General features: G+C 37.6%; 1 protein-coding gene across 2 annotated transcripts; it reads left to right on the top strand.

The window, feature by feature from the left end:
* The first annotated feature begins 3309 nt into the window (after positions 1–3309).
* Positions 3310–14561, top strand: LOC140927866 (uncharacterized). 2 transcript variants are annotated; one of them, XM_073377560.1, is made up of 9 exons: positions 3310–3559; positions 6710–7012; positions 8373–8785; positions 8936–9022; positions 9335–9793; positions 10313–10405; positions 11167–11328; positions 11626–11776; positions 12726–14561. In XM_073377560.1, exons 1-9 carry the CDS (start codon positions 3505–3507, stop codon positions 12752–12754), a joined length of 1752 nt encoding a protein of 583 aa, XP_073233661.1. In that variant the 5' UTR covers positions 3310–3504; the 3' UTR covers positions 12755–14561. The 2 variants fall into 2 exon arrangements, with proteins under 2 accessions (XP_073233661.1, XP_073233660.1); XM_073377559.1 differs by lacking the exon at positions 3310–3559 and adding an exon at positions 4322–4616.
* Positions 14562–15232: the final 671 nt, after the last annotated feature.

Here is a 15232-nt window from a genome sequence, read left to right as displayed (position 1 = left end):
TTTCAAAAGTAGGTTAAGTTTCATCGTCCGGGTGAACGTAGTCCTGAATAGGACTGTTGTTGTTGACAGTGACTGACGTTTCGACAACCTGTGCGGTAGTCATCTTTAAGTCAAAGAGAGTTGTATCAAAATCCCCTTGCACATACTTAAATCATTACAGAATATCGTAATTTGAATAATGATCTCACACAAGCAACCCTCAATATATGGCTGGTTTTAATCCATTTTTAATGGAACGGACTGAGACCCCTTTTACAAGGCTCCAGACAATTTTTTGAGCGGACTAATTTTTTACCTGTTTTAAATTCTGTTAGAGATTTCCGATCATTATACTTTTCTGGGAAACTGCCCACCTACCCCTCCCCTAAGCCAACACTAACACTCACTACTAACTTAGGACAAAATGTTGGCTTAAGGAAGGGTTAGGTGGGTAGTTTCCCAGAAACGTGTAAAGGCGGATTCGTGCAATTTTTTGCCCGTTCAAAAATTTCTCCGGATCCTTGTAAACTGGGTCTGAGTGACGATGTCTTCTTTTATAACATAAGGATTTTGCAGTCCCTATTGAGAAGGAAAACTACTTATTCAGCAAAAAGATTACTTAAAAAAAAGACGTTACGAAGCCGAATGATTTCACACGACTCTGATGACGCAAATGACAACACTTAAGTCATTAGAGAGCTTCGGATTCTAAGAGGAGAACGCAAGGACTAGGAGTACGAGATTTTCTCAATACTAAGTAGTGCTCGCGCGTCAACCAGCGTCATTTTGGCAGGAAAACGTGGTAGCCGTCACGGTCGTCATTCTACTACGAGTTAGAGTGTCGTATTGGCGGGAACGAGTAATCAAATGTTAGAAGTTTCAGCATTTTTTAATCCGGAGAGAATGCTAACTTTTCTGGTGAAAAAAAGTGCAATGAAGCTTTCCGGGATATCCATTTTTTGACAATGCGCGAAAAAACTTTAAATCAAGTCTTGTACTCGTAGTCGTTCCTGTCCTCGAATCTAAAGCTCTCTGTTTCCCGATTACTTAACTTGTACAAGTTATAGATCGCTGCGTTTGAGAGAATTTCTATTAGCTCCCAAAAGCTCAAGGCATAAGGGATAAATAACGGTTGTGCAAAGATATTAGCTACCTGACGTCATCAGCGTTCACATTGGGGTGAAGTACGCAATTTGACTTGGGCGATGGGCGAATATTTGAGCCATGTAGTAAACCGTCCAATAGGCTCCTGACCGATTCGACTAATTTCCCGAATAGCAGGAGGTCTTTTCTGATCCCTTTCATATTCTCATTATTTAACTTTTCGCTGTCTGTGCTAAATCTACCGGGTAATCTCCTTTCATACGATGTACTTCAACAAATTTGGGGAGCAAGGCTGGAGCAGCCGTGAGACTCGCACTCCCCTCTCATCAATTATGGCGCCCGGGTTCAAATCGCGGCGTAAATATCATATTTAGGTTGAGATTGTTGTTGGTTCTCTCCCTTGCTCCGAGAGGTTTTTATCGCGCACTCCGGTTTTCCCCCGGTCGTCAAAAACCAACAAATTCTGATTCGATGTAGAACGCACATTTAAACGAGTTCTTAAGAACTCCTAAGTTTCGTAGGTAAACAAATAACAGTTTCAAAAATTGCAACTTTTTGTACTCAATAAGGTCGCATGGACGCATCCGGGCAAAGACCAAAACAAAACATCTCCCGACCCCACTTCTTCCCACTCCTCCCTCCCCCGCCCCCACCACCAGCACAGTCATCCATAAAACACACATTAACGACGTACAACTTGGTTAGTTTGCTAAAAAACCCATAACCATTTATATCACAAAACCTCACAAAACTGAATGCAGGGCTGGGGCGACGGCAAAAGCCTGATTTATTATAGGCCAATATTTATATCAGGTGCAGATTCCTTAGGCTCCTTAGTGGTTAGGGTGTGAACTACCGTACGACTAGAGTTTCAACGGTCGGGAACCTGTGTTCAGTAATATAAGACGAATCTGATGGCGTCCGGCGTATGGGCGTATATATAAAGGCCAATCAATATTTACTTTTGAGCGGATTAGGGTAATTTCGTTCGGGCAAGAATCATTTCCTCCAAGCCTTTTACTGATCGAATTTTGACTCCTAATTTATTTTTGGCGTAAATTTTCAACTCTTAACTCCATTTAGATTGTTTTTGTTCCAAGCGTATTTGCAAGTCACTCAACCACCCCACCCTGCTGTAGTCGGACTTCTAGCTGAGACGCCCTTTTAATACTAAAGAGTTTGTCTGGGACAAACTTCCGGTGGTTTGAGTTCTGTAACGACTCGGCCCATTTGCCAAGGTTACAGGTGTGGCTGGAACTCAACACTGCTAACTCTAAAACACACAAGGTAAAGCAACCTAATCTGAAGAGATACAATTTACGGTTCTCAAAAGCCCGGGGGGGACTCCTGGGAATTCTTGGTGGGGGTGTGTTGCCCGGTTCATCAAATCCTGACCCAATTTCAGACCAAAAAATGTAATTTTCCACACCCGTTGTCAGACTAGAACTCTAAAATCCATACTCGTTTTCAGACCTGCCTTTAGGCAGACATTATGTTATCGTTACTTAGATTAGAGAGCAAACAAACAAATTGGTCAAATCCATTTCGTATTCGCATATTTCTCTTTCTTTCTTAGTCACTTGAAATTGAAACGATAAATACGTTCATACACTCCACAGTTCCCTGGAAAACCATAAACCGAATCCAGACCAAAATGAGCAAAGTGTATACCCGTTTTCGGACCAAAACGGCGCAAGAACCCTACCTGATGGGGCGGCACATACCTATATGGCTTATATAAGAGAGTTACCCCCACCCCCCCGGGTCAAAAGCACAGTAAAAGACGAATTTTATGTTTTTACCAGGATCAGACTGTAGATATTTTGTTTGTTCTAGTTTCTTCTAGGAAAGGAAGTCGTATTGAGTTGAAATTTCCCTTGCCCCTAGTGACCCTTATTATATACTTAATATTACAAAAGATACTTGCTCACGCTCGAACGAGAGGAAAGGTCATTGACGTGTGTCCTGTTGACTCAAAGATGATTGACTAAACGTGGGGAGTGGGGTGGGGAATGTTCATTAGAAAGCTACGACCTCAGTAACTTCATACAAAATAAATCTACTAAACTTACATTTCTTCAATCTTTGAAGAAACTTGAGTCGAGAGTGCAAACCATACCTAAAAACTTTTTTCCGTGCCATTTTGCGCCGATTCGACGGACCCATGCCCAGGGTCTTCTGCCAGTTTATTTATAGCTGGATGATGACGTAGTGGCTAGACACTTCCACTGACTCCTCTAGTTACGGTCGCTTTTCGAACAAAATGTAAGCTAATGCGGAAAATTGATGGCTTATTCTCAAAGGAAGGTTAAGGGAAGGTTTGCAGGAAAGGTAGAGCAACTTGCTTGTTAAAGAAATCTCGTAATCTGCAAGATTCATGGGACAGGAAGTCTTTATTAACACTTTTACAAACAACTAAATATGGCGTCTGCAAGCCTGGCTTCAAATGCTCCAAGAAGCTCTTCTTGCTCGACAGGTGAGTGGACTGACAGGTTGGACTAGACTTAAGCTTACTAGTTTATGAGAATAACCCATGACTTCTGTGAATCTTTTGCCCCTTCGGAGATTCTGAAAAATGTGCAGTGAATATTGTTGTTAATATTGTTGGGCTTGCAAACTCGAAACGAGCAGATATTTTTTAACAAAAGCGACCAAGGGATTTTGTTCAAGAGTGTTAGCGCAGTTGTTTCTGCCATAACCTAAATAACAGATGAAAAGTCAAATGGTCGTAAGTCGATAGTTTTATCTAATTTTATGCACCCCGTGAGACCTTCGACAGTCGCCGTGAAGCACTGAATAAGCTGATTCTTTCAAAGCGTTGAACTTTGAAAGCCTTCTCTCGTCTATGCTTTACAAAAGTCGCCGTTATCTTTATAATCGGATGGACTTTAATTTGCCAATCAATTTTGTTCGTTAAGTCCCTGTATATTTTGCTTGATCTTTTGATAACTTCATTAGCATTATTCATTACCAGTTAAATGATTTTAATGCTAAGTGAGTTCTGTATGTCACTTAAGACCTTGCTAATTAGTTTTGAATTTATAGTTTACAAGGACAATCAGATAAAACGGTTCTAGAACTGTGCTTTATCAACGATCAGTTTTAAATTGCTGATGTAGCACATATCAGCTTTGTAAAATGTAAAACTTTGAAAGTTTTTATGTAAATTAGCAAGGAAAGTCTGGACTAACAGGAAGTGCTAAGTGTGTGGATGGAAAAGTTTGTATGAAATTTGATATTTTTTTAAAATTTGATCTGTTAAATGGCTTTTAGCCAAACCTCTAAAAAAGTGTAACTTCGTAATGGTCATGGGACAGATCAAGTGAAAAGTATGGCGATGTAAGCAGTTTTTGATCTTGTAATTTCTGAGAAATGGTCTATTTTTGTTGCCATGGCATTACTGAGTCTCACAAAGGGTTTTCTACCACCAATTGTTTCTTCCCTTTTAAGGAAAAAATACTTAAGAAATAGCACATCAGAGTTATTTTGCCATGATGGAAAATTAAGCTCACAGATGCTGAATTCATGCTGCTGTAAGTTTTGTTTCTTTTTCTCTGATCTCCAAATCATTGGCTCAAAGTCAACAAAAGTATCTTAATTATAGGAGACATTTTGTTAAAATTTAGTATCATCTCGGTTGTTATTGTATTCTACCCAACTTGGTGAGTATAAAACTATTGCTGAGGCTGTAGTAGAGATGTAGAGTAAAAACTTTAAAGATTATTTTCTTGTCATCTTTACTTCTCATATTTGCTAAATTCCTGTACATAAAGTAAAACTCTACTAGTGTTCTGCTACAAATGCCACATTTTTATTTATTGGTTCATATGCTTGATATCACTATATTGTAAACTGCACAATACAATATAGTATACCAACAGTTGTAATCTGCACATTGTGTTTATAATTAATATTAAACTGTTAACCACTGAGCTAATAAAATTGTAAAAATGCTCAATGTGTTGTAATCTCCTGAAGTGTTTGCTGTCCAATAATTGTTTGCAAAGTGTGGAAGTCAGAACCATCTCAGTCAATCTTCCCTTGTTAACCAAGAAATTGAATAATCAAAAGAGTATATTGCCAACTCAGTAGAATATTGTAAATGGGATTTTAAACCCTTTGGGATAATCAGATGGTCAATATGGCACTAAACTCAAGTGAATTATCCAGTTTTGTGCTGCGTTATATATTTCATGAAAGCTTTTAAGCCAGAAAATCCAAAAAGCAGTCTCACTTTTACTGTAGCAGGGCTGTCACTAAGATTTCAAGTCGCTGGGTAAATACAACAAGTAGGCAGCTTGGGATTTGTTTTGGTTCTATTTTTCTTCTATTTTCCTATGAAAGTAGCTGAGGGCCACGTCCTTAATAGTAGCCAGGGGAAATCCCTGGCCCCTGCTTCTTAATGACAGCCCTGACTGTTGTGCAGCTGACAAATTGTACAGTGTTGGAGTAATACTAGGAACATATGGCACAGATTTTTGTGGATGATTGAAGCTGTATGCTTGAAAAACAGAGATGTGGACTGTTTGCTAATGTTTCACAACTTGCCTTAAGTAGCTTTGCAAACAATCTGTTTCATGAAGGCAAGAAATGGTGCAAAATATATTGCACAGTTTACAAGATACTGTGTATAATTTAATACTTTGTAGGTAAAATCTATAATTCTCGATGTATAAAGCAAGTATTCAACCTATTACTGTTTGTGAATTGTGTTAGAGTTTTAGCTTGTAGCCTATAAGGTTGAATTTAATTAAGTGCTGGTTTTGTGTGAATATAGATTTTACAGAATTTGTTGTGCAGTAAAAATTAAGTCCTCACGATCTATCAGCTCTAATTAGATAATGAATCAATTCAAAGAGGACAGACTGCAAATTGTTGTAGCTCAAAATATCTAAAAGTTGAAACTGTTCTTCGGTAGGATGCGTAAAATGTATGCAATTACACATTTGGTTTTGGCCTCATTAAATCCTCAAAAGAGAGATATCTGAAAAAAGTATGTTACAAGTCAAAGTTAAATAATTTCAGGTTTAATTTCTTAGCCTAATGCTCCATTCACACAAACTTAACATGTTTAATTAAACCAGGCTTTTAAAAATGAAACGCAGATACTGAAAACTGGAATGCAGGTTTTCACACAGGATTCAAATGAAACTCAATATGTTTTGTAATTTGCACTAAATTTGCAATTAACTAAGTCAGTAAGCAGCTTTTATGAAGAAAACAATTTAAACTGTGTTTAACTAAACAGCCTTTAATTATGACTTGTTTAATGTTTGGTGTGAGTGGGACTGTTGTTTAGCAATTTTCTTTGTCTCCTAACCCTAGTTAAAAATATTATTAAAGTAACCTCACCTGGAAATGCCGCGTCATATTTGAAATAGAATGCCTATAGAATACATAAGGAAGCTCACTTTTCATTTCTATCAACTTTGATTATTGATTATTGATTATTGATTATTGATTATTATTGATTATTGATTATTGATTGATTATTGATTATTATTGATTATTGATTATTGATTATTATTGTCAACTAATCTACTGAAATCGCTAGTTTACCTTCACCTTCAACTTCAAGTTTTGTAAAGAGTAAAAAAAACTGTTCTGTTATGAATATTTTTTCTAGATAACATGTCAGAATGTATTGTTCACAATGAAAGTCTCAGGTGTCGTTGGATGGTTCATCAATCATCATTACTGCGCTCCAGATCCCGTCGTCCCCTATCTTTAGATGACAGTCGTGTTGCTGAAGCTTGCTTAGTCGACAGTCCACTTGATATGTCTCAATCGTTTAGTGATGACTCTAGTGTATTTTCGGCTTCACCCCGATCCACTGAAGTACATGGAAGTTCATTGTTTGACTTGACTCCTACTAGACCCTTCAATACATCACCAAATCCACAAAGACGTTTGTTCTCATGTCCAGAAAGTGAGTATAGTGTTAGTGAAATTAGACACCAGTCAGACATGCATTAGTTTAAAGGCAGAAGCAAGGATTTGTACTGTTGGTTGGTGCGCAGCCTTCTCCATGGCAGGTCCTGAGTTTGATTTCTGGGTGGGACGTCAAATCCTTGGTTGTTTACCATGCACTAAAAGTCTCTGGACCACCTGGTCAGAAACTAAATGGAACTCAACTTTTTTGGTTGTCCTAGTGGAAAATTTCTGGAAGCAACCAAACATCTGAAAAGGCAGTCCTGTTTTTTCCAGAATGGAATGTTCCAAAGGGAAATTTCTGTTCCATTTCTTAAAAGCCATCTTTGATACCAGTTTCAGGCCTTTTTAGTTGTTTTTCCTTAAATGGAACTGATTTGTTCAAATGGTAAACGTGATTCCTGGAAAATATTTACCAGTTCTGAATTTTAATGCTTACCATTGACCCAAACCACCCATAAACCGACCGGTTTGCCATTGTAAATGGTAAACAATCCTTCTTGTCTTTCCATTGCAGCCTTAAGTAGATTAAATACCCATAAAAGGGAGTACTGATGGGGGAGGGGGGATGACCACAACATCAGCTTTTGTGTAAATTTAACCCTGAAACTGGCAATTTTACATGTATGTATGAAAGGACCCCCCTTGGGTAGACTCTCTCTCCAGTTCTATGATTTGGTCCTTGGACTGTTTCAGTGCTTTCTATAGGAAGGTGTTGTTGTGACTTGATTTTGCGGTGGATTTGAGTGGCAGCTTGCATAAAATCTACTGATTTTTTAACTGCTGTAAAATCCCAGTTTTTGTCATCTGTAGTCAGCTTTAAGGAATTGCGCTAGGTGTTATTCTCTTCAACTGACCTTCAACATGGATCAAAACTTGCAATTCTGAAGATAAATCTTCCAGCAAAGGAAAACTACCAGTAGTTCTAATGACTCCTACATGTAATAGTGATTGACTTGATATGATGAAGCAACTTTGGAAGTCGAATGCCCTTTGAGAGTTGTAATTGTAAACGATTTGGTAAAATATTGACAATAAATCCTTTTTCATATTTTATTGCTGTATTTAGAAGAGCATTCTATGACGAACATTTTGATATTATAGTTAATGGCGCTGGGAGTCATTGTTTAGAATAATATTGAAGCTTTCAGCATATTTTCAAAACACAGATGCAGGGATAGAATTTCCCAAAAATGTTTTCCAGATAATTATGGGTTAGACCATATCTAGTTTTCCCTAATAACATTAGTTAGAAGGTATCTACTATATATAGGTGAGCTGATCCCAGTTGAAGATTTCTCTGACTCTTTTGTAAAGAAAACGTACTGACAGTGGGTCCATGGATGATTACTTTGCAGATAGCAGCTTGACTACTCCTTCTCCACCCTGTTTGCAATCATTATTTTATGATATAAATGAGGATGTTGGAGCCTCTTGGAGAAAGCTTGGAAGGCATTTACTAATAAAGGAGTGTGTTCTTAACAACATTAATGAAGACTTCAGTGGTGTTAGCGAAAAGGCGATTCAGCTTCTTTTCAAATGGAAAGAAGATAATGGTGCTTCTGCGACACCTGAGGTGCTGTTTTCCGCATTACTGCACATAAGACGCACTGATGTAGCCAAGAAGTTGATATCGCTGTTTCCATCATTGTTACCTCTGTCATATAAACTGGAAAATGTTGTCACCAGTGACTGCACTCTTTATTCCTCCTGCTCACTAAACCCAGAGAATTTGACGGTTAAAAAAGTGTTACAGTCAAAAGATGAAAAGGTAATGCGGTTTACTGATTAAGGTTGAAATGTTAAGTATCGCTACATGTAAATCAGAGTTTTATAGTAAATTTATCACTTTTATAATAATATAAGCCTTGTCTTAAAAAACATGTTAGGGTAATAATCGTTTTTCTTATTATCTGTGTAGGTCCTTGTGTGCTCAACTTCAGAGTCTTCTGAAAGATTTCTCTTAAAACAAGTTGAGGATAAAGAGAATACTTTTGCTGTCAGAAAGGTAAAGCTTGAAAGCTGAACTGGGAGAGAAATCTGGCAGTTTGTTGAAAGTCTTAAAAGATATGTGATCCTGGTCTCAGTTGTTCAAATGTTAGATAGCGCTATCCAATGGATACTGGTAACTCAGATCACTATCCATTGGATAAGTATTATGAAGAAAACTGTGTTATCTGCTGAATAGAAATTTATACAGTGAATAGCGTCACCAACCCTTTAAACACCCCGGGCCTTGAGGCTATTAATTGATTATTTTATTCTTGCACTAATTTTTTTAAATTAATTTTTTTGACTTTTATGTTTTCTCTTTAAACAGTGTTTAGACTGTAAGGCACTGAGACAACAGCACAAGCAGTTACGTAAGACTGAAGAATTTATCAAAGAACTAGAGATGAAACAAAAAATGGTCCAAGACCTGCTTAATGTTATTGAACAGCTCCAGAATCATCTTCTTACTCAACATGAAGCCATCACCCAGGAGCAAGTCAGTTGCCGCAACTGTGGGCAGTATAATATCAAACAAGATCTGGTGCTTAAGGAGTTGACACTTTTACATCATGAACTTAAAAGGATGATTAAAAGCAACCGTCGAATCTCATTTAGTGGCATTCCTACTGAGAGGATCTACAATGTGGCAACAAGAACCTACACTGTGTGCGAGGAACACAAGGAAATGCACACTGAACACAACAAAAGACGACAAAGCTTCTGTCAACATCCTGACAACATGACAGAATCTGATGAAGGTGATGACTACATTGAAGGACCATTAATGGTTAGTATTCATCCTCCATTAGACCTCCATTAAGCTGCAACTCTCTCTTAAGCGGCCTGTAATCCAAGTCCTGAAGTAATTTATTGTAGAAAAAATTGTAAATGAAACCTAAATTAAACAACCACCGTCTGTCAAGCAGCTGGAGTAACCTTCTAGCCATCCATTAAAATATTAATGGCCCTCATACACTTGATACATTTAATTTGGCTTTATTTTAAAAAAAACCTGATAAAGCAAAATACACTCCCAGATAAAAGGTGATGACTGTTTGTGGACCGGTAATACTGCTTCGCCCTGTGTTTATTTCAAAGTGAAGTGATGTTTTTGCTAAAGATTGGGCTAATTTATGAAAAACTGAGTGGGCAACCTCCATTAAAATGGCCACTTGCTTGTACCCCCAGGGTGGTGGTTTAACTGTAGTTGGAATAGTGTTTGTAGTCAGTGAAGTCAGTCTGTTTAGCCATTTATAGCAAATTGAAGGTGAAATGTAAGAGGTGATTCCTTGTTGTTCCTCTTTAGTGTACAATGAGTGTGATTACTCGTATTGGACGGAGGCGCAAAGTAACCCAGTCCTTGAAACCAAAGAAGTCTATTGCTGGGAACAAAATGAAGGTAGGCTACTTTATTTTTGGCCATGTGGTGAATTCTGTTGTATTGTCATTGCTGAATATTTTCGTTCAAGTTTTTTTTTTTTATGGTAGAAGTGCTCAACATCGTAGTGCTTTCTGTTGGGTATACTGTGTAGAACTGCAATCCTCCCATCACTGAAGTCTGAGTATGTAACACCCCACCCAAAATACATGTACTATGTGTTGTTTGTGTTACATCCCTTTGTTAGCTACATAGAGGATATTACATGGTGGCACGAAGATATGAATTTTATTTGCGAGTGCCGAAAACAATATTTTACGAACGAGCGTAGCGAATGAGTAAAATATTGTTTTTGCCAGAAGAAAATAAAATTCATATTTTCAAGCTGCCGTGTAATGTTCTTTTTATTATATAGACAAAAAGACATCGATAACATAATAGATTTTTATTTGCCAAAAAGGAAGACGCTGACAAATTTTGAGGGGAAATTACCGAAATTACGTCATCGATAAACTCACATGTGAGATTATGGAAAATAAACCATTCGAGTCCCGGATGTAGTTTTTGTGAATTTTATACAAGTGGTATATTTTCCAGTAAAACACTCGTGTCTATATAATAAATATCAATAATCAATGATATACAGCTTAGCCATGTCGACAACAAAAAACATGATGGTAAGCCTGTGGTCAGAGTTATGTAATGGCTCAGAGCGAGCTGACTTGCATAAATTTTATTTTTACAAACAGAGAAGCTTAAGTAAACATTCTAATTTATTTCAGCTAACGAAGTCCAACAGCAATCCTCTCTCATCCACTGAAAACTTGGGGGTCTCAAAACGAAACAGCTACCTCCTTGCACAAGAAAGCCCCATCATGGTTTCAAGTGTGTCACAGTCACAGTCACAGTCTCCAAGAGACTGGTCTGGAGTCCCTGCTTTCACGGTACATATGTAAATATTTACTTTTAATTATAAACATTGCAACGTGGTGCTCTGGGTGATATTCTGGAAGCTGATTGGCTGATTGGAGTATTTTAATGGTGTATAATTCCGACGTTAACGGCTAACAGATAAATGGTGCTGGCATTGGACATCACAATAAAATTAGTTATGCCATTTCAAGAAGCAGTACAGTAATACCAGGACTGCTAGCTTTTTCATGCCTCTGAAACTTTGATTTTGACTAGGCATCCTGTGGTACACATGAAAAGTAATTTATCATCAATATTATTTATTTCAGATGTGCTCTGATTTAAAAGTGCCATGTTCAAATACTACTTTGAGTAAGTGCGAAAAGGAACAGGCCAGGAATCTAAACCTTGCAGAGAATCCTAGTACAGCTAAACTTGGTAGAAACAGTCAGGAGACCATCTCCCTACATTGGTGGGAAGGTATGTACATTTACAAATATTAAGCCATTATTTCTTTTTTTTTCTTTCATCTTATTAAAGAATCTAATACAGTCAAACCTTCATGTTCGATCTCCGATTCATGTTCCCAGCAAAAGCACAAAGCACTTAATGGAAAAGAACTTTGAAAAATGTGGAAATAAAAAAAATTGAATAAATTAAACTGAGAGCAGAGAAATATGAAGTAAGCTTTTTTGACGTTTAATGACAAATTTGTATTTATCAAGCGTAACGGCATACTCTTTTAGATTTTCTTTGGCTTTTCAGTATTGTCTTTTTCGGTATATTCAAAATATCAAACAGTAATGCACAAAAGAACAGTTGAGTTTATTCCTTAAGATCTCTAAGGTGTTCTTTCATAGGTCAACAGACAATAATTACATTTTTGTTATAGCTGGGTTTAAGTATTACTTGATGACCTCTTAGAATTAAAACGTAACAGCAGCCTACAAAGAAGTAAATAATAGAGACCTTAAAGTACTGAGACGAGGACGACTACGAGGAAGAGATTTTCTCAATACTAAGTAGTGCTCGCGCGTGCATCAGCATCATTTTCGCGGGAAAACGTGGTAGCCGTCGTCATTCTACTCTGGACATAAACAAGTTATCAAATGGTACTAGTTTTATCATTTCGTCTTTAGGAGAGGGCTTAACCTCCCTCAATAAAAATAATCTTGCTAACCTTTCTGCTGAAAAAAAGTACAATGAAGCTTTCCGGGTGCCTAATTTTTGAGAATACGCGAAAAATCTGAAAGTCAAATCTCGTCCTCGAATCTGAAGGTCTCTATCAATCAAGGATCATACAGTCTGTTCGATCTAGATCCCAGGCTCCCTCTCCTTCGGCAAGTTGTCGTTGATGTCATTTGCCCCCTTGAGAACTTGCTCACAAGTTGCTATGCCTCTGATGTCATGGATTTGTCCTCTTTTTCAGGACTGGACGAAGGTGAAATGATTATTTAAAGATATGGCAGGGGAAAGGATGTAGTTGCTGTTTAGAGGTGGAGTGAATTCAATCTCGATATTTATTAGCAGCAGCACAGAAGGGTGTGAATGCCTTCATTGAACACTAATATTCCTTTTACGTCTTTAAAGTCACATTCAAAACCAAACTCTCATGCATAAATTTCTACGTGGCACCTATTCAAGGAAAAGAAAAAAATTTTCTTTGCACGTACTTTGGGTTGATGTAAAGTAGTTAGTGTAAGTAGCAAAAACAGAGGCTAAATTGTTCAATTCCTCGAGTGGTTTTTGTTTTCGTGCTGTAAGTTATATGCATTTATGCAGTTCTCCATTAGATGGTAGTTATAATTTTGTTCGTAAATATAACAGGAAGTTCCCATTGAAAATATGTCTCAAAGATTGGTAGATCTTCGGAAGCGATATGTACAAGAAAATGTAAAGTTCTATAAGCTTTTCCAGTGTTAGAATCAGTGCCTTGAAATTAAAGGTCCGCGTCTGTGTGTATGGTACAGGACTGTACCAAGATGTTAGCTTTTGTAAGAAGCTATTCTTTCCATTATTATTATCTTTGTATCTACTTTGGGTTGATGTAAACTACATGTACCTCATTAGTGCAAGTAGCAAAAACAAAGGCTACATTTGCTAATTCCTCAATTTTTATGGTTTTGGTATTTTAAAATTATATCAGTAGCATTGTGCAGTTCACCATTAGATAGTTATATTTGTAATTTTGTTCTTCAATACCAGAGCAAGCTAGTATGTTACTGCAATGTTTCAGAGGTTGGTTTATTTTCGGAAACAACGTGTACAATTGCTTAGCCTGAGTATCAGGCGTTTCTGGGGAAAAGATGCTATAAGCTTTTCTTATGGTAGAATCAGTATCAGTGTGCGTTTTCAAGTAAAACATGTTAGCTTTTAAAAAAAAGTTTTCCTTATCCAATATTATATTCGCCTTTCCATATTCATGCATTTTTTATTGAAATCATGATGTGAACATTAGCAGCTGGAATGTAGCTGTAAGGTATATAGTAAACAGAAACAAGCAATATGTTTAAATCTGTTGAAGAAGTTATTGCCAAGATGTGAGTTAAATTTCACGAGTTGGGTGAATATTCCCATTTGTTTTTATCATAATATCTAAGCAGTTCAGAAACACAGCTTGTGTATCTTTTTTTATTCCACGGTCCCTGCACAAAACGTTTCACATTTTGCTCGACGGGAATTCAAAAAACATGAAATATACCACTACATGATGTCAATCATACGTAGCCTGCGAGCAAGATCTCCATTTGAGGGATATCGTGAAAAGTAGACGCGCGAGAGGCTAGCGGCTCGCGCCTCGCGCCTCTCCCGCCCAAATAGGAGAGCTTGCTGGCAGGCTACTCATACGTGGAGCCGACAATTTGAAGATTTTTGCAGGGCAGTGCCCAGCGAACCCGCTAGCGGGAAAATTAGGATTCTTTAATTAGTCTGTAATTTCCAGGTAGCAGAAGCAGAAAACGACTGGCTTTCATTATCCCTCACTTCCCAGCGTTATAATTATAATACTCACGTCAAGGTTTTAGAATAATAATTGAGCTTTCCCATGGTAGTTTGTAAAACCTGACCTTGTAGAGTAAAACGTTTTTTCACCTTGCCGTATATTTTATTATTTATAGACAGGTTAAAATGATAGTCTTTACGTTCTTAAATATTTATGGCTCTAGATAATTACTGTAAGTCAAGAGGCTGGTCCTCTGTTTTCGAAAGTTGAATCAAGTAGGTTTTTTATCTTAGTTTGTGGCCAATAAATGACATTCGATGAGAAGTTGGTTGTGTTGGTGTGTTGATGTCCAGGAGTGTTTCGGCACGGCCGCGCTTCTCGGAGTGTTTGAAGCTCCTGATCTGAAAGATGTTTTATGACTATAGTCTCCACTTATGTCCAGGTTTGCATGCAGCAGCAAAAATTGCGCTACTGCGTGCAAACTTCGACATAGCTGACTATACCTGGTTCCTCTAAATAGAGGTATCACTGTAGTTTGTTGATCATGAATTAATGGTCCGATTAAACGTACCTTCCACCATACTGCCGTCTTTCAAGTCTCCAGTTTACTCGAAATAGTTGCTCTGGCGCTTATTTAAGGGCGTCTCTTATTTGGCGGCGCCGGCCGGTGATTTAATTTGTTTGAAAACGTTAACAAAAAAACTGTGGTTCGTGTTAACAAAATTTTAAAAGTCCGTCACTGTCCAGATAACAATGACAGCTAATTACATCAGCATTAACAATCCCAAAAATCAAAAATAAATGTGCAAAATACAACGACATCAACAAATTATATGTATTTGCCGATGATTGTAAATTGTAATTTGTTTTCTCATGAAGCAGTTAGTCTTTTAAACATGTCAGTAGGATAGTAGGGAATACTAGGGACCGGTCATAATTTATTGCCTTGGGGGCGCGGAAGATTTTGGTTGCTACAACGGAGCAGTAAAGTGATC

Source organism: Porites lutea, chromosome 2, assembly GCF_958299795.1.
Source record: "Porites lutea chromosome 2, jaPorLute2.1, whole genome shotgun sequence".
Classification (NCBI taxonomy): Eukaryota; Metazoa; Cnidaria; class Anthozoa; order Scleractinia; family Poritidae; genus Porites; species Porites lutea.
The sequence above is the reverse complement of the archived record's forward strand: the minus strand, read 5'-3'. Positions and strand labels throughout refer to the sequence as shown.